Raw genomic sequence first — 22,248 nt, 5'->3', positions numbered from 1 at the left:
GAAGCACCCTACAACTCGTCTTCTTATAAGTATCGAATATAATACAAACGGTTTTCCACGATCTTGTTTGGCGGGAGGGACGACAATGTACATATGTATCATAGGCTACACTCTATCTTACAAAAAAAAATTATAAACAATCAATCTCATGTTTCTCCAATATAAATGTCTTATCTGCACACGAACGAACTGACCGTACGCTCTACGCACGAGGAAAGAAAAGAAGAAAGAAGGGCACGTTTTGTAGCCCGTTCCATTCCCTGTGCGCCTAGCGTTTTACCTGCTCGATAACCATATTTAAAGGGGGGAGACGTGCCGAGGCGTGGGGTCTTGTTGTACTACCCATCCCTGTCCCAATCAACTGATCGCCCGCAGAACGAGTAGCAGCTGCAGCAAGGAAGGCAGGCGCACCGGTTGTTTCGCCGAATTCGCAGGCGCAGGTGAGGTTTCTTGCACGCCTCGATTGCTCGCAACTCTGCGTTCGTAGTCAATCTTCGTTTCCCCTGGACCGTGGTGATCGAATTTTCGTCGGGGGATTGTGGGTGAATTTGGTGGAGCAGATAGATGGGTGCCCGGTTCCTTGTACGCGGCGTAGGAATTCCGGAGTTTGATGCGAGGATTCTAGCCTCGGCTGCGCCGTCGATTGGGTACCTTCGCTGTTTCAATTCGGTGTGAGGTTAGGGTTCTATCCGCGGGAAGAGAGCAAAGATTCAGGGATCTCTGCCCTGCCAGACCCCTCATGGCCACCCTCAATCTGCTTGCCTCCCAATTTTCCCCAAACTCTGCTCCTATGCTACACGCCGCGCCGCTACGCGCCCGAATCTGCTGCTGCTGCTTCTCCTGGTCGCTTTGGCCGCCGGACACCCGTCTTGGTGGCGGCCGCGGGCGGCGGCTGGGTTCCGTTGACGGCACAATCGGATATGTCCAGCCGACCTGTACAGCACTACTCTCCACCATGGATGGGGCTGGGGAAGCACGGCTCGTACTTGGTGGCGGCGCTGCTGGCGCTTCAGGGCTCAGGCCGCTGCCTCTTACACCCAGCTCGCCGCAGCGAGGCCCACGCCGTCGCCCGATCTGGGGCATCGACCGTCTGTCCATGCTACGAATTTGTCCCTGTATCAGTATGCAAGCGCGCAGAGAATATCTTGGACTGAACCCGCATCACTTTTATCTGTTATCAGACCTTATTAGTTTCAGGTTCAGTTCTGCCCTAAAAAAAAAGTTTCAGGTTCAGTTCTTCGTTTTGTGCTTTAACTGCACGCCTATTCTGACATTGTGATGTTAATTGAGTCACTACTGTAGTTTTGACCCAATTTCACTTTTGCAGATACTGAATTCACACCATGACTTCTTTGGACACTGTGAGAGGGGATCTTGCTCTGGTCATTTTGTACCTAAACAAGGCTGAAGCAAGAGATAAGATCTGCAGAGCTATACAGTATGGATCAAAGTTTCTGAGTAATGGAGAACCAGGGCCTGCGCAGAACGTCGACAAGTCAACTAGTCTAGCTAGGAAAGTTTTCAGGCTTTTTAAGGTATGCTTTATAATTGTTTGCTTAGTACAGATTGCAAATTGAAAGGAATCAAACTTGAATCTTTGCATGATTTGTGATCGTGTCTACCACTTGTACAGTTTGTCAATGACCTGCATGCTCTAATTAGTCCTCCTGCCAAAGGAACTCCACTTCCACTGATCTTACTCGGAAAGGTATGCTGATTGCTGAAGGTGGCATTGCATTCTTCCTTTGGCAACTCATTCAGCTGAGTATTGTTGGTTTTGTTATGAAGTTTCCTGATTGATTTTCTTCATGTACTTCCCAGTCGAAGAATGCAATGCTGTCAACTTTCCTCTTCTTGGATCAAATTGTGTGGGCTGGGAGGACAGGAATATACAAGGTTCGAGAATTTCCTTTTATATCGTCATGCAATAAGAGTTTGATATACTGGAGTTTTGCCCTACCTTTTGTACTCCAAAAAACAAAGAAAAATTGACACATAATTGTTACGCCCCATTGCATCTGCTAAAAAAATTCATACAATAATGAGTACTGGTATTTATATGGTGACAAACAAAATATTGGAGACATAATAATCCAACTATTTCTACAGAACAAGGAGCGAGCGGAGTTCCTCAGCAGGATAGCTTTCTATTGCTTCCTCGGTTCTAATACCTGTACAACCATTATTGAGGTACGGCGGTTCTCTATTGTTCTGTTCTGAGTGTTGGTATGGTTATCTGGTTTTGGACATGTGTAGAAATAACTCGTGCCTAATCGTATAGCTTGCTGAGCTCCAACGGTTATCCAAGTCGATGAAGAAGCTAGAGAAGGAGCTTAAGCACCAAGAGTTGTACAAGGTACCTTCAGCTTGACCAAATAAAAGTCCTTGATGAAACTGTTTTTCCATACTCCTCTTCATCGAAATATTCAGCTGTATGCCTATGACTACGCCAGAACGAGCAATACCGGATGAAGCTGCAGAAGTCCAACGAGCGGCGTCTTGCTCTGATCAAGTCGAGCCTGGACATAGTTGTTGCCGTGGGGCTGCTGCAGCTGGCCCCGAAGAAGGTGACCCCCCGCGTCACCGGGGCGTTCGGCTTCGCCAGCTCACTGATCGCTTGCTACCAGGTACCAAAACACTTCCCCTGCTCCTCGCTCTCTGTTCGGAGCCACTCGCCGGAGAACCCGAAGCTCGAGTCTCATTTCTTCTGACTCTCTCTCGCTCTCCTTGGCAGTTGCTTCCGAGCCCACCCAAGAGCAAGTGATGCGATCTGTAGCCGAGGGCAGCTGGTGTCTCCATCCCCTACTGATGGCATCGACGACAACAAATAAATCCGGAAGAAACTCTCCGTGTAGCATATTTTGGTAGACACTTGTATTGTTGACTTGGTTATAGTCCTTTGTGGCTGATTATTGTACGATCCAAGTTGTAGCTTGCGGTGCCGTGACTTGTCATCAGTTGTCACGAAATAAGAAATGGCCCTTGCGAACTGTGAACGATGCCTTGCATTTCTCTTGCGGCCCATTCCCTCCAGGTGAAGAAACATCAGAAGACGTCAAACCTGTTGCCGCCTTGTTCCTTGGCTTCAGTTCCGGGGCTTCATTGGCCGCAAGCCACGGAAGCCGCCGGTAAACGGCACTTGAATTCTTCAGCTTCATTGACCTGAATCTTTCCTTAATGCAACCAATGCACATTGGAAATTCTCTTCTTTTTACAGAGGAGTAAAGTAAGGGCGGATAATTAGTGCCGCGGCAATGTGTAACTGCAAGCTTGGTCTACAGTTGGCATGAATGATAAAAGATGTGGTAGCTTATGCCATGCAAAAGATGACCGGGGTGCTGCTCAGTCCTGGAACTTATGAAGAAAAGTGTGGTAGGTAGCCAGCTGTTAGTCTCTTCCTTCTTCCCCCCAACTATGCTACAAGCCGACACAAATGTGCCCAATATGCAAACATCAGTCAGATTGCTTGATCTAACCCAAGTTTGAAGATCCTTTTCTGAATCTGAAGAACAGACCAGGCATGCAGGACCATGGACTATGACGGTCTGCTCCTCTTAGGACATTACAATCGTTGTCTCTCAAATTGGGCTATGAACCCGACGAGATAAGGATGAGCTCCATCTTGGCGTAGATGACTGTGCTGTTGTCCCTCACATTCACAATGGACAACGAACCCAGCTATCCTCGACGAGATCAAGGTGAGCTCCATCTCCGTCCCTCTCTGGCTCTCTGTCACCAGCACCAGCAAGGTTGGAGGACCTACGGGCTACGGCGCCAAATTCCGGCCGGCACTGCGACAGCCAGGATGTTGATTGGGGCTGTCAATGGCGGAATTTGGAAGGGATTGGAAGTGAGATACAGCGGCAAAATGGAGAACAGAGATCCCCAGGAGAAGCGCAACTCCGTGTTCTCGCCGTCGTCGGACGGGAGGGAAGCCATGGTGGAGACAGCGCTGAGCCGCCGAGGGACTTGTTTGCAAAGATATAATCCATTTTTGGGGTTTTATGTAAATAACCGGATCGCTATTGGTAATCGCGATCTGATTCAGGGGGTTTATGTAAATATTTGGATCGCGATTATAAACCGCATCCTTTTTAGGGGGTTTTGTGTAAATTTTGGGTTGGCTGTAGGGGGTTTTCTACAGCAACGTATCCCGGCGAACTCCCCGCCGCCGCCGCCTCTGCCTGTTTCGGGCTCCCATAACCGCTTGGTTCTGAAGCCGCCTCCACTGTACGCACTGCAGGCTTGAGCATCCTCAACCCCTGGTCCGCATTCGAAGGAAAACAAAGGGAGGAGACGGGATAGATGATGGATGGAGGGCGGCGGCTGCGGCCATGGAATTCCCCGCCCGCGAGCAGAGTGCAGAGTTTGGAAAACGCACTGCAGGCTTGAGGATCCATTCGCCGCGCGTGCAAACATGGCCAACGAAGCCGCTGGACGCCGCTCGCTTGCAGAGTTTGGAATTCACGAGTTAATAGTACAGTCTTGACCTGCATCTGGTTGAACATTTGGAAGTGTAGTAATGCCAAAATGTTCAGGCATGAAGATGAAGCAAATATCAAAATCTCCAGACGATGCCGAGACGATTTACTTCTCTGGTCAAATAGATGCTGAAAACCTTCGGCGGACAAAATGAGGCTAGTTGAATGGAGAACTTCTTCCCTGTTTAGAGTGCAGTATAGAATAGGCATCCTGTTTCCCTTTCTTCTTGTTACTCCTCTGTACTCTTCCTTTTTGTAGCTCTTTTGCTTCTTTAAATGACTACTGTTTGGATGCGATACGTTGTAAGTGTTCTGTTTTTCAGTTGCAATAAGAGTTCAGGCAACCTAAGGGTCGCCATAGTTTCCTTCAAGAAAAAAAGGGCATGCCATTTCACAAAAAACAAGATGAAGAGATTGAGTGAACTGAGAACCAAAATTTCAGTTGACCAAAAAACTGATGCTAAATGGCATCATTGCTCATGAGCAGTGGATCAAATATTATCCTCCAATGATGCATTATAGTAAGGATTTTACACCCTGATTGGTGCCCAAGATTTGGATTCGACATCCGAAGTTAGGTATTAATTTTAGTTTTAGTACTTGTTATTTGACTGCAGCCAGATTCAACTCCACTTTTAATTCATTAAGCTGTTATTTAAAAATGATCTTCTATTTTTGCTGCAGGAATCATATTGAATTCAATAGAACTAGAGGAATCATAATGAGTTCAATAGAACTAGTTTTAGTTATCAGCGCATCACATTTTTCTTATGGCCGCGCATCACATTTTCAAAGGCGTAAAGAAAAAACAGTGCTGATTACGGGGCTGCTTGGGAGAGCTCCACCCCACGAATTTCAGCTCCAGCTATAGAACAAAGCTGAACTATTAAAATTAAATGGTTCAAGCACAAAAGCAATAACCAACAACCTTTTTTTCTTAATCCAAAGCCTGAACAAGTAGACATGGACATGATGGAAAAGCAGAGCAACCTACAAATGCATACGGCCACTGCTTCACTTCACAGTAGCTTCTAGCTTGTCGAAAAACAGATCGATGGATATCTTCAAAGGGAATCGATTACACCATCCTCACCACTAGTCCCAGAATCAAGTTCAGCTGTTGAGATTTAACAGTGTCCATGGCTCGTGCCCCTCTGGCGAACCTCTCGAACAGCACCGCTAGGTAGTCCTTGGTCGTCGTCTTCCCGTACCGCCTCGGCCTCTTCTCGTCCACCATCTCCGGCAGCGGCTCGATCTCCTTCTCCGGGTCCAGCGTGTAGAACATCGCCAGCGACACCCGGTCGCGCTCCGCGTTCGCCACCGCCCGTGCACGGGGCAACGCGTTCCGAACGATGGGCACGTCGTACCAGACGCCGCCGCCGCCGTCGTTCGGCTTCCGCACCTGGAGCCCGCCGACGGCGTCGTCGATGAGGACGACGGTGATCACCGAGGCGTCGGAGTGGGATTTCAGGCCGAGGACGAGGTCCGGCGTGGGGCAGCGCGGGTAGTGGTTGAACTTGAACCTGGCGTGCGTCATGGCGACGCCCTCGTTCATCATGACGACGAAGCAGCCCTCGTGCAGGCCCAGCAGCCTGACTAGCAGGACTACGACGTCGGCTATGCGCCGGCACCTGGCGGCGTACTCGCGCATATCTCTGACCTGGGAGACTGTGTTACTGCGGCGAGGGCCTGTGGCTGCGGCGGCGGAGGCCTTCTCCGTTGGCGACGTCAGCGGCGCCCCTCGGCGGCACCAGCGCACGGCGATGGCGAAGCAGGTGGAGCTAGAGGCGGCCTGTGCTCCTTCGGCTTCTATTTCACGCCTTCACGCCGTCGCCGCACGGGGCGAAGCTCCAGACAGTGCTGCCATAGTGGAGGAAGCACGGAAGGACTTGTTTGTAAAATAATAATCCATTTTAGGGGGTTCATTGTAATAATCGGATCGCGATTGGGGGATTTATGAATATATAAGGGGTTTTAGTAAATAAATATTGTCTGTAGGGGGTTTTCTGCAAATATAGAAAAGTATCCCGGCACCGTGGCACCCCCCCCCCCCCCCCCCCCCGCGCCGCGCCGGACCCCCGGCCCGCATTCGGACGAAGGAAAAGAAGGTAGGAGACGGGATAAATGATGGATGGAGAGCGACGGCGGCCATGGAAGTCCACGCTCGCGAGCTCCGGTCCAGTCGCCGCGCGTGCAAACATGCCCACCGGAGGCATGGCTGAGGTCCTGCGTCTGCGGCTCCACATTTCAATTCGGTGGCTGACGGAACACGATATAGCAGTGCCGGGAGATGGCAGCGGGAAGTGGACGGCCTGCGACCATGGCCGGCCGCTGTGCGCTGGCAGCCGCGCCGTGTTGGAAGCTACTTGGATGGAGGACAGGGTAAGTCGAAGGCGGTGATTATGGAGGAGGGGAAAGATGCCGGCGGCGCGTGTGTGCACGCAGAGGCGACACGACGTCGGCGATGTCCCCGCACCTGGATGTGTACTCGCGCATAGCTCTGACCTGGGAGACTGTGTTACTGCGGCGAGGTCCTGTGGCGGCGGCGGAGGCCTTGTACTTTGGCGACGTCAGCGGCGGCGCCCCTCGGCGACGTCGGCGATGTACATGCTCAACTACATTTTGGCGGGCCGTGTCGCCGTCGCGGCACGATCTGCCTCCCGGCCAGGTTTCTGTGCTTTCAATCTCAATCGCGAAATACAGATTGGACGGCTCCCAGGCACCTAGGGGGTGGACGGTAAATGAAACACCGTCCACCCCGGTCGGTGAATCAAATACCCTCCGGCGTCCGCCCCTTGCCGCCTCCATCGCCACCCGCCGCGGAGCCGGGTCACGGCGGCGGAAGCGGACGGCGTGCCGCGTGCGCGCGCGTCGCGCAGAGACCATCGCAGACCGGCCGCAGTGCGCTCGCAGCCGTGGCCTCGGCGTGCGCTCGGAACGCCGGGCGACGCACGCCGGAACGCAGCGCGACGCGCGACTCTGCAACGGCCTCGTCCGTGTTGGAAACTAGTACTCCGTACTTTGATGGAGCTGTTGGTGATGCTGGAGCAGTGGGAAGATGGTGGGTTCCCGGCCCGGGACCCGGGGCCGTGGAGTGGCGGCGCCGCGCGCGTGTTCACGTGCTGTTCATGGTGGGAGCCTCTGTGAGGCGACGGGGGAGGGAAGGCTTGGAAGCAGAAGGCGAAAGAGACGGTGGGCTTGGTAGCCTCTTGAGAAGCGCCAAGCGGGCCGTGGTGGTAGCAGGCCGGCGAAACAGGCCGCGCGCGTCCGACGAGATGGCCGGCGGGCCGCAGCGGATTTGGATGGAAGTCGGCTCGTTGAGTTGAGCCGGTCGCCGCTGAGAGCGAGCGGATGACGACCGACCACGGTCGGCAAACACCCAACATGGGATGAAGATGGATGGTGCCCGTCATCGTCGTCTACCTCACTCACCCCTGCGGGCTGCGGCCCAACCCTCGATCCACGCGTGCCTCGCCGCCGGTCCCCGTCACGCACCCGGTCAGACTGTGAGCTACGACTACGGCACGGCCGCCACGTCACGTCGACCCTGGGCCCAGTCGACCCGCTCCCCGCTCCAGGCGTCCCACCTGGACAGGCACGTGTCAGGCCGCCCACTCCCAGGTAGGAGCGGGAGCTCGGGCGGCAGCACGTGGCAGCCCCGGGCCCCGGCGGCCGCTGTCTGTCGGCCCAAAACCAACCCCAACCCCAACCCCAACCGGTGGCGGCAGGCAGAATCCAAAGCGGATGCGCAACCGCGCCGCTGAATCGGTCCGGACGGCGACGGCTGAGACAGGACAGAGAGGGGAGAGCTGGAGTTGCCTCGTGCGCGCGCGCGCGCGGCTGCAGGCCGCCGGATCGGGGTAGAGCGAGCGCCGGCCCACGCACCCAGGACAGGACGCAGCGGAGACTAGCACGCGTTTCCGCGGGCGGCGCCACGGGCGGCCAACCGTTGTCTCCGAGCTGGCATGGGCGCATGGCAGCGGCAGCCACCCGACGGAACCCCCGGACTGGGCGCCGCCTCCCTCGATCACGTGCCCATGCGCACGCCCGCCGGTCGCCGCAGTATGCATCAATCATCACGTCGCACCGAACGCGACTGGATCCCAATCTTAACTTTTATTTTGATTGGATTCCGTTCGATCAGCCCTCCATTCACGACTCGATTATATAGATTTCCATAAATCTACAGCTATATATATTTATATATATATATATATATCTGATCTGATACTTATAACAACACTTCCTCTCTCGAAGCTTACGATGGAAGATCTCCAAACTGTGCAGGGACCATCGTCCAAAAAAACCACCTCATACGGACAGCATACTGTATCATGTTCAGATCCTACCCTCCTAAAGCCTGAATGAAGGTGTCAGTCAATCAGTCAAGATGGTAACAGCAGCAGGTCATCGTTAGACTATACTATAGTAGTAGTATACCACTCCTTGAGCCCAGCCGCCCAAAACCAAAAGCCAGCTCCTGTCGCCATCTCCACGTGGCCAGCTGCTCCCCCACTCCCCACCGCAGCTGCTTCCTCCCTTCCTCCCTTCCACCCCCGTCGCTGCCATGGCGGGCTCCACCCCAAAACCCCCGATCCGCAGCGAGCTGCATTCCTTACCCGGTTACCCCACCTGGCTAAGGAATCCCTTCTGACGCCATGCTCACGCCAACGCGGCTTCCCCGCCGTCTCGCCACCGCCCCCCACGCCCGCCTCCACTCCCTGCCCGACCAAATCCCGACGCCGCGCCCGCAACCAGCCGTCCTCCAGCTCACCTCCATCTCCCGCCACGCGCCCCGGTTTTTAAACTTCTCCCGCTCCCTCCATGTCCATGCCCCCCCCTCACCAAATCCTATATAAACCAGGCCACGTTCCTACTCCATCGCCGAGCAAGCAACAGCCACCAGCCGACCCCATCGCCACCAAGATCAATTCGAGCTAGACAAGATCACAAGACATGGAGTACGACGAGCAGGAGTCGCCGGAGGCCGCCGCCGGCGAGGAGTACGCCACGGTCATGTCCGCGCCGCCCAAGCGCCCCGCCGGGCGGACCAAGTTCCGGGAGACCCGCCACCCGGTGTACCGCGGCGTGCGGCGGCGCGGCCCCGCGGGGCGCTGGGTCTGCGAGGTCCGGGAGCCCAATAAGAAGTCCCGCATCTGGCTCGGCACCTTCGCCACCGCCGAGGCCGCCGCGCGCGCGCACGACGTCGCCGCGCTCGCGCTCCGGGGCCGCGCGGCCTGCCTCAACTTCGCCGACTCCGCGCGCCTGCTCCGCGTCGACCCGGCCACGCTCGCCACGCCCGAGGACATCCGCCGCGCCGCCATCGAGCTCGCCGAGGCCTCCGCCCAGCAGGACGCCGCGGCGGCGGTCGCCTCCTCGTCGTCCGGGGTCGACGCGGCGGCCCCGATGGCGATGGCGATGCACCACCAGCAGGACGCCGCGCCGTACGACTACGCGGCAATGTGCGGGAACATGGACTTCGACCAACCGTACTACTACGACGGGATGGGCGGCGCCGCCGCCGTTGGGGGCAACGACTGGCAGGCCGGCTGGCATGTGGACGCGGACGACGACGGCGCCGGCGCCGCGGGCTGCGGCAGCGACATGACGCTGTGGAGCTACTACTGAGTTGGATGGAGCAGCTTCAAGCCGGATAAATTCAGCTGCTACTCTAAAGTCTCAAGCATAGGAGATTGGAAGAGGAGAAGCTGAGTTGATAGGGGTTTTTTTGGAGGGATGTTCAATTCAAATTCAAGTTTGTAAGCGAGAGGAAATGCAAAGGGCCTGCAAAAAAGCACTTTTGCGCTTCTTCTTTTGGGGGGAGGAAATAAAGAAAACCAACTCTGCCTAGAGTTAGCATTTTTTGAAAGAAAACAAATAGATTTAGTTCCTGTTTCTTCGTCATATTAGTTTTTGTTTTTGAAGAAAAAGAGAGAAAACAAATAGATTTAGTTCCTGCCTCTTTTTCCTACATATTATTTTTTCCATTTTCCTCTTTGTATTCTCAAATAGCAGTAACAGTGTAGTAAACTTCATGGGAGAAGAGTGCCTGTGAAAGAAATTAACTACATGTGTCAATGCAATCTGGCTAGTATTTTTACTGAATTTTGCCTTGCTTACCTCAATTTTTCAGTTGGAACCTAAATCGATCATCTAGTCTTCTTATCGCCTAACGAGAACAGCGCTTGGGCTCTTTTTTTCATTTTTCTGTTTATTTTTAGGTCTGTAAAAACTGAAAGAGTTTTTTTATATATAAAAAGATATGGTATATTTTGGATCAGTGATGGCCTTAATGGCACTAATTGGCACCCCTATATAATTTTCTTTTTGAAGCGAAACCGGCAGATTTTTTCGCTAGTTTCAGCACACCGGAGGTGGATGGTGAGAGCCCATGCTCATCCTCCCCCCAGGACTTCAGCTTCAACCCATGCTGCTGACGAGGTCAGTTCATTGGATGATGACATATACTGGATAAGCTGTTGAGCAAGCGCGCTCACGTCACGTGCGTGAACCCGTCCAGGGGAGGGACAAGATCTTATCGAAGGGCGGCGGGGATCCACGGCGGAGCCGGCACAAGTTCCGGTGCGCTCCTCGCACGTGCGACTTGTTGCGAGCTTTCAGCTTAAGATACTTGATCGGGAATCAGGCAGGCGATTAGCGCGTGCCTAAGGAACGACGGTGGTGTCAGGCGATGCCTAATCCGGAATTTAAAATATCGGCACGGCACCGGCCCTGGCGACGCGTTTGCGCGGGCGGCGCGGGACAAACCTGCTGCTTTCTGCTCGGCCGCAGCTGCAGCCCGGTCAGGATCCATTGAATCTTCACGGAATCAGGGCCGCGCATGTGGCTTCTCCATACCGTCACAGCCATGTGGGCGCCTCCCATCCCGGTCCACCTCGCCACTTGCTGACTTGCATCTGCACACCTGAATGTAGAATGACATCTCAGGGTCTGAAACGCACGCTTGTAGTGTAGTGAGCTCTGCATAAACACCAGTCTCAAAAACATCTGAGAACAATTGGTTCCACATCTCAAGTGATATGAACGGAGAAAAGAGGCAGGGAAGGGCACGACGCCGCGGCGGCGGCGGCGGCAGCTGTGCGCCTGCCCAGCAAGTTTCTCAGGTCAACTTTATAAAGCTACAAGCCAACCGGAGCAGAGCCTTCCGAAGCAGAGGAATGATCTTCTGAGCCACTTGTGAGACCAAACTCGGTTTCATCACGGGTATGGAGTAGAGCAGCGGATGTCCTCACATGAAGCGAGCCATGCTCCTGTCCCTTCTGCACCATGAGTGCCGGGATCAAACTGAAGGATTGACATCAAACGTGCACCCTCCTCTAAAATGAAGTATACTCGGACTCTGTTTGGATCCGGCAGAGCTAAATTTTTAGCCCTGTCACATAGTTGCTAATTAAAAGTATTAAATGTAGATTAATGATAAAACTAATTGCATAGCCCCTAAACCAATAGACTAATTTGCGAGACAAATCTATTAAGCCTAATTAATTCACAATTGGCCCATGTGATGCTACAGTAAACATGTGCTAATTATAGATTAATTAGATTTAATAGATCCGTCTCGAAAATTAGCCCTAGGCTTCCGCAATTAGTTTTATAATTAGTTCATTTAGTTCTCTAATTGGTATCGAAACATACGATGTGACGATGCGACAAGACTAAACTTTATACCTTGAGATCCAAACACCCCCAGTACAGTGTATACGAAGACGATAATATGGTAAGTATTAATATGCTACCCTGATACGGTAAAGAATAATCCAACTCCAATGCAATGCAAGCCTCCTCCTGAGTAGAGATAAATAAATAATAAAACCCCTATGCTGTTGCCGGAAAGGATATATGGTGGAGACCTGGACCTAATGCAACTTCGCCACCTGATAGCTCCCTCCCGTGCTCAGAGAAGGTCGTCAGAACCCCCATCAAACTATTACTACAGCCAGGTGCCTCTTTTGGTCATACTCCATCAAGTGCGGATACTAGCATTAGCTTGACAATTCTGCAATTCTAAACTGCCGCAAGCCTGTAAAAAACAGAAGCGTCAACAAGTTAGAAAATATATTGCAACCATTTATCACCGCAATTGTTATAAGTTTGATTCACAATCATTAAAAGGATTACTGTACATTCTTTTCATGCGATTTCAGGAATAACTTTGAAGCAAATCAGGCATGAGAACTTTGTAGATAGTAACACTTGACAGCTTGTTTTACTATGAGGTACAGAAGTTCAAAAAAAAAATGTTACTGCTTTCCAAGAAGAGTCGCAATTTTTTTGTATTACCATGAGTATGTGAAATGGGATACAAGACTTTGACTAGCACTGTTATCATAACACAAAGAGCATTTTTGCCCAAAAAATAGGGGAACCTAGGCACATATTTTTAGGCACACAAATTAAATGAGGAAACTAAGATCAAACAACAACCAAAACAGCCTATTTTTTCCCCTTGGAAGAAAGAGATCACCTTGGTAAGACATATCAACTGAAATGGACAATCCTAGAAAATATGAAAGCATGCTTAGTTATCAACAGCAACAACAATGAAGCATCCCAAGCAAAGTTAGGGAGCATAGAAAGTATGCTTTGTTATTCAAGGTAGAAAATGACTTTTACTGCAAAATATGCAGTGAAAAATGATAAAACAAATTACATTTGTATATTGAAATATTTACACTTACCTGGACATTATCTTCCACGACAACTCTAAATTTGCAGACCAGATAGGTTTCTTAGGTCTGTTCTTTTGCAGAAAGCTCCAGAAGATACTCTGCCTCCCTCAGGAACAACCTTGTTAACTGCTTTTGCCCTCTTCGGTACACTATACATGAACGATTATTTATTTTCAACTTCCTTTTGCTATTCTCATCCCTTCCACCGAGAAAGTACAAAGAAAACAATGTTAATAGTTAACAGATTAGGAAAAGATTTTGCATATAATTATGATGAAACAAGATGTTTATAGACAAAGTTGTGCTCTACTCCATGTCTTCGATATTTCGGGCTATTCACTATTGACCACTTCCTCCATACAAAACCAAGTTCTATCCCAAAATAGTCATTTTCAACAGTGGTCGGTAGTACATTGCAGGAAACAAGTATATTAACATACATGCATGTGAATTAAGATATTGAAATTAAAATAACTATCTGTTGAGCAAAACCAAAAATTCATCTGCACCTCACGTAGCCTTCTGAATGAATGGAATAGAACTCCTCAAGCAGTTGCGTGTCAGATTCTTCTGTTCCAGAGCCCTCTTCAAGTTCAGCCATTCTTGCAAAATGAATGGAGTGATCTATGGGTTATTCGTGATGCCATACTAGATACAGCTATATGATCCAAAATACACCAATGGGAAAATAAAAAGATGAGTTCATTACTTGACCCTAAGAAGATCCACAAGCAAACCCAGTGCCCCTTGATCACCACAGACCTCCCAAACAGCACTTTGGATCTCTGCATCAGATGGTTCTCTATCTTCACTAGATCCAACCTTGCAAGAACAAATTCAGCGAACGCCTAGAAATCAATTTGCCAGCATAATACATGATTTGTCGTTTTTTTCCAGGCTAGATGCAATGCATCCAGAATGAATTCTTTGAGCTGTTCAATTTTAAACCTACACGCAAGTTGAATAGGCCATATAGAATTATGTGAATGCTAAGGTTAGACTAGAAAATGAAAATATTGCTGAAAAACTTGAGATCACAACTGCTTCATCAATATTTTCTGGAACACAATTCATCAAGATTATTTACTACATCCATAATGAATAAAGTTCCTATTCATGAATCCAGACTTCATGACACAAACTAAGGATCATGGATGTGCTGCCAAAAATTAGTGCCTCCAGACAAACGACATGAAATAAATATCATCCATTGTGCTGCCAAAAACAATAGATATATGCAATAAACTATGGAGTTGCGCCCAGCATCAATGCTAGTTAGTTTTCAGATTTTTGGAACCCAAGGATTCCAGTTACAAGCCATAGGAGGATGCCTGCTAACAAGACATGCCTAAATAATACTACATAGGATTCTGCCATTTTGGCACAACAGATAGCTATGAAAACGTACCTATATGCACAGAAACTACGCGCCTATACAGTATACAGTTATCAATAGGACAATCAGAAGGTTTCCAACAATGTTATAGAAATTCATAATTAGTGAAGGAAAAGTAAGCACTCATAATTGCATCTGCAGCAATTTACAGTACACAGTTATTTTTTTAGAGAAAATACAGTACACAGTTATCAACAGATCAATCAGTAGGTTTTTAACAATGTTATAGAATTCATAAATAGTGAAGGAAAAGGAAGCGCTGAGCATTGCATCTGCAGCAAGCATAGTATGATGATGCCTCAAGAATAAAGTCTGAATCTAAATACCAAGGTGATAGTCTTAAGAGTCAACTCTTGGCTCAAAATACAGAGTGAAAAAGCACTAACCTCTCCAAGTAAAGAAGCGACCTGTTGAAGCTCATGATCTTGCATGGCAATCGTACGTAGAGTACTCATAAATTCCTGAGGGAAAACAATTTTGTGGAGATATGATGGAACTTTGCGTTGACCGCTCCAACTATAACTAGAAAAAGGACTGATATTTTTCTTGTTATCCTTATCTTCACTGGAATGAATACCAAAAAATCCATTATCAAGCAAACTTCTGGGTAGGAGACATCTCAATTCACCCTTCTGCAAATACGGAATGCAAACTAAGTGAAATTCATGATGGTAAGAAGGCTTCAACCGGTAAGTGTAGTCATCATGGTCTTGAGCCATCCTGAACATAGATAATTTTTGAAATCTTATACAAAATTAACAATCAAAAGCAGAAAACATACCATGTCTCGATCTATATGAAAGGGCACAGGTTTTTTCTTTCAGATATGTAAGGTAACTAATAAGCACAAACTATTTATTACTACTAGGCAATTCCAAATACCCTGGTGTCTATGGGTAAGCAGCACCTAAATATCATAATAGAAGCAATATAGACTCCCAACTTAACCCGGGTCATCTTGGCTTTTAGGGAAGAAGCACAACAGTGGTCAGTAGCAGGGGCTCTGAGGAGTGTCTCATCTCCTTGCCCTGGCTCCTACCTCCTAGTTTTTGTTTTCAGGTCTTGTGGTCTGGTCCTGCCTTAGTTTCTAGAGAGAGAGAGAGAGACAGCTTATAGTGTGTTCTTAGGGTGTGTTACAGACCCTTAAATCCTGTAACAGTTTTTGTTTTGGGGGCTCTTTACCCCCCTTTTCATTCTTCTTAATATATTGATGCGCAGTTCTCCTGCGCATTCGAGGAAAAAAAAAGCAATGCATAAATAGGGGAGAAGGCTAATCACTTGGCAGTACCTGTATCTCCAGTAGTCTCATCTTAATATCAGCAGACTGGATCTGTCTAAGAGCTTCCACAGGATAATGAACCTGCATTTACATCAAGACATCAAGTAGACCAGAGCTTGCTTTATTAGATACATCTTATGTATGTATGCCACAAGAGGGACAATACTGAGCGTGAACTATCTGATCCTGAAACCACACGAAGCCTTTCAAGCAGCCTATCGAATAATCATAAAGTTTCTAATTAATATATACAAAGGACGAGACAAAGACCTGCCATTGTATGAAATTTCAATTCCTAGCTCTATGGACTCTGGAATGAATGAGAAAAATACTGTTAGTGCATCATTTCATCTTTTCCTTTAAACCTTCAACTGATATAGTGAGTTGGTACCACATAACGTTAAGCCAAACTCCCTCCCTCCCTCTCTTGAAAAATTACCAAACATTTACTTGGTCAGTTTAATAGTCACAATGTTCACACTAACACTACATGCATGTCCTCCCACAAAAGAGCCCTGACCTTTATTTATTAATCACAAAAGATAAATTGTAAACATGCCCTATAAAATTATTAACTTTTAGCCCATACATCATTGTGAGGGTTACCATGAGAAAATCATCAGGGTTGTTGTCAATCACAAATCCATAAAGGTACAGTAGTTCCTGTAAGTATACAAAATACAACTTTCATCAGTAAGGATACACTAGTTGTTGAACTGTTAAACATGGATGTGCATAAAAATTTTCATTTATAAGCATGATTATTGTAAAATCCAGAGTAGTAGTTTAGCATTTGCGCGAGAAGTAAATCCATAAAAAACTAAGGATCTTTGAATCCATGTACCAATCGAATTAATAGGGCCACAGAATCTTCAAGAAGTGCATACCACTCATTTGAGATTTTATCCCTTTTTGATTATTTTGTCCAAATTGTAACTAAGGTCCAAGGATACGGCTCAAAAGAAATTTCGGTAAGGGATCCTATAGTTCCATAGGAGACAATCAGACATGTATCACGGTTGCGTGTACTAATATTAGAAAAAAAGTGTGATAGAGAGCATAAATAAGAATATGCAGGACAAATAGACCAATCCAAGTCATACAATAGCAAGTATCATAAAATGGAAAACTAGTAAAGAAGAACAAAAGATTCGTGATAAACTAATAACACACTAACACTAGATCTACACATATTTATGTGAGTAGTACCTCATTTCCTTTGTTGCCATAATTTATGTAGATCTCTGCTCCAGCCTCAACAGAACTTTTGTCAGCTTGAGAAAGAAATGAATACATACAATTAATCACAATACGATCATTATCTTTTACAAAAAAATATCAGCTTAAAGGAAAGACACATGATTCTTCATCATTTGGAGAACTAAATGAAAAGAAAAGTTGGGATCATAAAAGTTACCAAGCATAAGGTACATCGAAGCAGGAACTCCAGTAGCATTTCCCACAGAATCAACTTCCCATGTTGCCAGTGCCTTTACATCTAGTGAATACAATCAAACTAGCTTAGAATAGGGGGGAACTGATGCTAGCCTGACAGATAAATATTTACTTTATTTATAGTTCATATAACTCCTTGCAAATACACCCACAGGCATTTCTTATCGAAAAACAGACATACGAATGCTCTGCCTACTAAAAGACCTTTGTTAGATTACATACTTGAAGAATTCAGTTTAGAACTCTTACTATGATTGCAGAAATCAATTCCTGGAACAAGGCCCTCAACCCAAATCGACTCCGTGTTACTTGGTTTAGAATTTTCATCAGCAGTACTATCCTTAGCTTTGACGTCAGTTTCCTGCCAAAAACAAGCAAGCATTTTGGTAGAACATTGTATAACAGAGTCTCAAGAAGTTTCTTGAACTATTGCTATATTAGGAAAATGACGCAAAAACAATTGAGCATATAGGTACAATTACAATTATGATATTCCTCCAAAATGGCTTCAGACTCAAGATCATGACAAAATGTTGAATTCAATTTCAAAACACTGCCACAATCCTGAGGCACATTTGATGGTGGTCATAGTAGATTTGCCTACATATACAAGTGGCAAAGCCATTTTAGCCATAACTTCCAAAATTGATGTTATTCTTATTTCAGAAATTGTATCAATAAATTTGGTTTAAAAAATGCTGTTCCTAAATACAAGTCATTCTACAATTTCAAGGTAACTATTTCCTTACATACGGCTTCCTGATAATTGTTCAATGCACCTTAATTTTTAGTATTTCGTGTTTATTTCCAAGATGATTTGCTAGTATGGACTAGGAGAAGATACTATCCCTACTAAACTAGTGAAAGCGTTGAATGAGACTAACGTGGTCTTCTGCAGATGCGAGTCTCTTTCAAAAAAATGCCATGCATTGCTGTACAATAGTAGAATGAAATCTACTTAGAAGCCAATGCTACTTCAGCAACATCGTTATTTAGTTTTTCTCTTGCACACTTTCATTACATTCTACTATTTTTCCGTCGTTTATCTGTGAAATTTGAGTCACTTTCTTAAAAAAAAATAACTAAAAACAATATATACATGACACAGCAACAAAAAAGAATTTGATCCCTCAGATGTAATCCCAAAATGAGAGATAGCATTAGTTGCAGTAAATTTGCAGATTAGTCCTGATAACAGATTGAATTGGATCAAAAGTAAAATTGTAAGTGTGCTAGGTTGGAAAGATTGAAATTGACCTGGTGGGCAGGGAGACCAGAATCGCAAACATCATCGTCGGTTCTTGTGTGTTGATCGCCACATAACCCCGGAAAAACATAAGAATGAGGCAATGGTATGTTCAGTGCTCGAGTCCAGAAGATTGAGTTTGCCCTGTCAATGAATCATAATGCTGATCAGAATGAAAAGGAACTGGATACAGGAAAACTGGGATGTCTATATGGCATTTTCAGACTTTCCTAAGCTTTTGATTCTGTACATTTGTGGAAAGAACTAGTCCTTGACACCTTCACATTTTTCAAGTACACAGATGACAGATTCCCTAGCTCCTGTGCTAGATGTCAAAACATTTAAACTTTTTTGCATGACTAATACGGTAATAACTCATTTGGCTTGGACGATTCATTTATGTAAGTTGCTACATAGAACATCCAATTCCATGGTAGATTTGAAAATACAACAGTATATCCCTGCAACACTACTAATTCTGGTGAAAATATACTCCTATTTGTTATACTATTGTAACAGATGATACCTAACTAATCTACTAATCTACACTAACATAGTATCGACAGAAGATCCTTCCGCTTCTTCTCTTGATTACTGTATTTGAGGATTTTGTCTGTCAGATTTATGTAGGTATGTCCAGCCCTCAGTGTGAGGAGGTTCTCTACTCCCTGCAAGACTACTAATTCTGGTGAAAATATACTCCTATTTGTTATACTATTGTAACAGATGATACCTAACTAATCTACTAATCTACACTAACATAGTATCAACAGAAGATCCTTCTGCTTCTTCTCTTGATTACTGTATTTGAGGATTTTGTCTTTGTCAGATTTATGTAGGTACGTCCAGCCCTCAGTGTGAGGAGGTTCTCTAATCCCATGTATTGTTTACAACATTATTATTAATACAGGGTTGTCCACAGTCCACATATTGGCAAGATCAATTAAGATGGCAAAATGACACAAGTGAAGTTTATACTATGTCGTTTCCACTTTTAGTGCAAACAATAATTATACATACCAAAGGAAGTCCTCAAACACCACCTCAGTTGAGCTGCATAACAGTTTTCATAGCGTTAGCATTAAACAAACCAGAAAGTTTCAAGCCAGATCAAAAGGAGTACATTTTTCAGCAAACATGCTACAGCAATGCAATGAGCCTTAGTTTGGGAGAGAAGGCCAGGAAGCACCAATTTACTCGATGAGAGGGAGTAAAATAAAGAAAGAATGATCTAAATCCTTTTTTTTCTTTTTGCTTCATCATAATATAATCTGTCATCCCAAGTGATGAAATATTTATAGTTTTGGGAAAAGAGAGCCAAATGGCACTTAATTGAGTAGAATAGTAGATGGCAGAAGGAAATTAAGTCAATATTTATTTGCTTATAATCCTGATGCAACCTTCTGTCAGTTTTCAGGCTCCTAGCAACTTAATTTAAAGAAATAAAGACAATGACCAGGCACCTAATAAATAGATACCCATGCACCTAATAAACCAAATAACTGAAAATATTTTAGAAAGACCTAACTCATAATTTGATGACATGCAGAATTAAGAGAAACAGCTTGGCAGGTAGGACCTAGCACCAATTCCTTGGCTGCATACAACAGGCAAGTATTTGAGCATAAGAGGCGATGCATCGTACAGAGTTAGAAGAATCATCAGCATTATTACACTGCAGTCAGAGCGAAATTCAAAAGGCATGAGGGCATACATAGGTGTGCCATTATTTGAATGATGCTTAATTGGTGAATTGATGGGTCTTAAGTGTAATCAATAACCATAAAATCATGAGAGATGCAATAGCCAATAGGATCATTAACATACATACAAATAGCCTTTACAAAAGATCTGTTAGTGTATTGAGGACTAGATGAGGTAGGTAACGGAGGTAACCCCAGCAATTCAGGTGGACATGTACAAAATTGATATGCTTTCTATAAAAGTTGGGAACCCTTTTTTTGGGAAAAAGAAGGGGCAGCTGAAAAAGGCTATTCAGGTCAAAATAGACTCAAGTCAATAAACTATAATGGTAACCATAAACCCCCAGTAGAAACGAATTTTGAACACCTTATAAACTAAAATCCATGCCTCTTAAACAAGGTATAAACTTTCCATAAATGACACCTTTGTGATTCAACATCCATGCCTCATAAGTTTTCCCATGAATCAATTCCAAACACCGTGGATGATCATGAAACTCTTGACATCACACAAAAGCAAGTGATGCTCCCAGAAAACACTAGTTATGCAATGTCGTTGCAGGAATCTTGTCTGTAAAATAGGATGCGGTACAATGCCGTGCATTGAGGACCCACATAATATGATTTAAACTAGACGTCGCATGCAGCATGCTTGCTGAATAAATATAAGAACAAAATGGCGCCGACTCAATACGAACCTTGCTGACTCATCGGCATGTAAAAGCTCCTCAACGAGACCTTTAACCTTCTCATCAAATAAGGACTGCATCGACTTCCTCTGAAATAATAATTTTCTCTTGATAACCACCCAATATCCCCAAGTAAAAGTCTAGAAGCACCAGTGTGCACAGACGAACCTGGATCACCGTAGCACGGTATAGAGTCGTCCCTTCCAGTTCGGCAAGCTCCTCCTCGCTGAACCAAAGGGAGCTCCCGAAGGTGCTTGGAAGCATATCCAAATACCTACAGACGCAGTGACCCAGCACTTCAACCACGGCTCAGACAACTCAGATGCGAAGGCGCGGGGGAATGCGAATCGCGGCCTTACGGCTTCCAGAGCGAGCCAGGGCGCCGCCGCTCGGCCATGAGGAAGAGCATGACGAGGAGGCGGTCGTCGACGCCCCCCTCCTCGAAGAGCGCGCGGCACCGCGGGCCCACGAGCGGGTCCTGCAGCACCCGCATCGGCGTGACGGCGAGGTCGAGGGGCACCACCATCACCACCCCTGCACCGGCGCAGCCTCGCGCGTTTCAGCACCCTGATGGAGCCTTGTTCGATTGCGGGAAGGGAGGGGAGAGGAGGGGAGCGTTACCATCGGTGGCGCCCGGCTCGGGGGCGGCGGTGGAGAAGACGCCGAAGCCCTTGCCGCCGCCGCACGCGCGGATCGTGCAGCCGCGGAGGTCGGCGCCGTTGGCCTGCGTTGGGAAGGGAGTGGTCGGGATTTTGGGTTTTGGGTGCAGGGGAGGTAGAGGAGAGGAGCTTACCTGCATCCATTGGAGGAACGATTCGAGCTTGGCCTCGTCGGCGGCGTCAGCGGTGGCTGCCATGGCGGCGTTCGACGAATTGCGCGAGCGCTTCAGAGGGAGGCCGCCGCCCGCGCCCGGAAACGAACTCGTTTTATCGTTTTCCCGTGTATAGTAGATATTTAATCACTTAAATCTTGTTCCGTGCATTTCTTTTCAGTAATCTTTTTATTCGATGCACACAGGTTGATTCAACCATGGATTTAGTAAATATATAAACTGCCTGAATCCTGTGAATCTGGGAGATTTTTTGTTCATGTTGGTGCCTAGCATATCGACAAAGTACTTCGGTTCAAAACGCTCTGTTGCCATTGGCTCACCATGGATTTGGTGTTCGACGAAATGCGCTAGTGGAGGAGGCTCCGCCCGCCACCAACTACAAGCTCGTTGCCTCTCTTATGGATCTTGACAAAATCGCATGTCAAGAAGGCGCTTAGATTAGAAGACAGCTTTAGGTGCATTTGCAAGCGAATACTG

The 22,248-nt window shown here is 47.0% G+C and overlaps 4 protein-coding genes across 7 annotated transcripts; 2 read left to right on the top strand and 2 right to left on the bottom strand.

The window, feature by feature from the left end:
* The first annotated feature begins 305 nt into the window (after positions 1 to 305).
* LOC112888438 (peroxisomal membrane protein 11-5) lies at positions 306 to 2,996 on the top strand. Its single transcript, XM_025954652.1, has 8 exons — positions 306 to 440; positions 1,328 to 1,535; positions 1,634 to 1,708; positions 1,822 to 1,896; positions 2,110 to 2,190; positions 2,282 to 2,356; positions 2,454 to 2,627; positions 2,735 to 2,996. Exons 2-8 carry the CDS (start codon positions 1,344 to 1,346, stop codon positions 2,762 to 2,764), a joined length of 702 nt encoding a protein of 233 aa, XP_025810437.1. The 5' UTR covers positions 306 to 440; positions 1,328 to 1,343; the 3' UTR covers positions 2,765 to 2,996.
* A 2,563-nt stretch (positions 2,997 to 5,559) lies between these two features.
* LOC112890650 (1-aminocyclopropane-1-carboxylate oxidase 1-like) lies at positions 5,560 to 11,678 on the bottom strand. Its single transcript, XM_025957503.1, has 2 exons — positions 11,250 to 11,678; positions 5,560 to 6,341 (listed from the first exon to the last, which is right to left on the bottom strand). Exon 2 carries the CDS (start codon positions 6,130 to 6,132, stop codon positions 5,560 to 5,562), a length of 573 nt encoding a protein of 190 aa, XP_025813288.1. The 5' UTR covers positions 6,133 to 6,341; positions 11,250 to 11,678.
* On the top strand, positions 9,161 to 10,549 carry LOC112891101 (dehydration-responsive element-binding protein 1C-like). Its single transcript, XM_025958031.1, has one exon. The coding sequence runs from the start codon at positions 9,438 to 9,440 to the stop codon at positions 10,107 to 10,109; it is 672 nt and encodes a 223-aa protein (XP_025813816.1). The 5' UTR covers positions 9,161 to 9,437; the 3' UTR covers positions 10,110 to 10,549.
* Positions 11,679 to 12,079: 401 nt separating the features above from the next.
* On the bottom strand, positions 12,080 to 21,890 carry LOC112891099 (ribulose-1,5 bisphosphate carboxylase/oxygenase large subunit N-methyltransferase, chloroplastic). Of its 4 annotated transcripts, none has more exons than XM_025958026.1 (17): positions 21,733 to 21,890; positions 21,561 to 21,663; positions 21,299 to 21,473; positions 21,108 to 21,213; positions 20,949 to 21,028; positions 19,568 to 19,600; positions 18,559 to 18,691; positions 17,551 to 17,662; positions 17,264 to 17,344; positions 17,056 to 17,120; positions 16,453 to 16,509; positions 15,856 to 15,927; positions 14,954 to 15,199; positions 13,881 to 13,993; positions 13,681 to 13,773; positions 13,181 to 13,320; positions 12,080 to 12,522 (listed from the first exon to the last, which is right to left on the bottom strand). In XM_025958026.1, exons 1-16 carry the CDS (start codon positions 21,793 to 21,795, stop codon positions 13,206 to 13,208), a joined length of 1,647 nt encoding a protein of 548 aa, XP_025813811.1. In that variant the 5' UTR covers positions 21,796 to 21,890; the 3' UTR covers positions 12,080 to 12,522; positions 13,181 to 13,205. The 4 variants fall into 4 exon arrangements, with proteins under 4 accessions (XP_025813811.1, XP_025813810.1, XP_025813812.1 ...); XM_025958025.1 differs by having other exon boundaries at positions 12,142 to 12,522; positions 13,181 to 13,370; positions 21,733 to 21,889; XM_025958027.1 differs by lacking the exons at positions 12,080 to 12,522; positions 13,181 to 13,320 and having other exon boundaries at positions 13,681 to 13,795.
* Positions 21,891 to 22,248: the final 358 nt, after the last annotated feature.

The sequence above is a fragment of the Panicum hallii genome, chromosome 4 (assembly GCF_002211085.1).
Source record: "Panicum hallii strain FIL2 chromosome 4, PHallii_v3.1, whole genome shotgun sequence".
Classification (NCBI taxonomy): Eukaryota; Viridiplantae; Streptophyta; class Magnoliopsida; order Poales; family Poaceae; genus Panicum; species Panicum hallii.
This window is presented reverse-complemented; position numbering and strand designations above follow the sequence as displayed.

What these genes read in the sequence shown, in the direction of transcription:
- LOC112891099 (XM_025958025.1), bottom strand. Translation starts at nt 21,795, where the DNA reads ATGGCAGCCACCGCTGACGCCGCCGACGAGGCCAAGCTCGAATCGTTC. An exon ending in CATGCCGATGAGTCAGCAAG is followed by an intron (nt 19,601 to 20,948) that starts GTTCGTATTGAG and finishes ACTGTTATGCAG; the next exon opens with CTCAACTGAGGTGGTGTTTG. An exon ending in GTGTTTGAGGACTTCCTTTG is followed by an intron (nt 18,692 to 19,567) that starts GTATGTATAATT and finishes ATTCATTGACAG; the next exon opens with GGCAAACTCAATCTTCTGGA.
- LOC112891101 (XM_025958031.1), top strand. Translation starts at nt 9,438, where the DNA reads ATGGAGTACGACGAGCAGGAGTCGCCGGAGGCCGCCGCCGGCGAGGAG.
- LOC112890650 (XM_025957503.1), bottom strand. Translation starts at nt 6,132, where the DNA reads ATGCGCGAGTACGCCGCCAGGTGCCGGCGCATAGCCGACGTCGTAGTC.
- LOC112888438 (XM_025954652.1), top strand. Translation starts at nt 1,344, where the DNA reads ATGACTTCTTTGGACACTGTGAGAGGGGATCTTGCTCTGGTCATTTTG. An exon ending in AAGTTTTCAGGCTTTTTAAG is followed by an intron (nt 1,536 to 1,633) that starts GTATGCTTTATA and finishes CCACTTGTACAG; the next exon opens with TTTGTCAATGACCTGCATGC. An exon ending in AGCACCAAGAGTTGTACAAG is followed by an intron (nt 2,357 to 2,453) that starts GTACCTTCAGCT and finishes TGACTACGCCAG; the next exon opens with AACGAGCAATACCGGATGAA.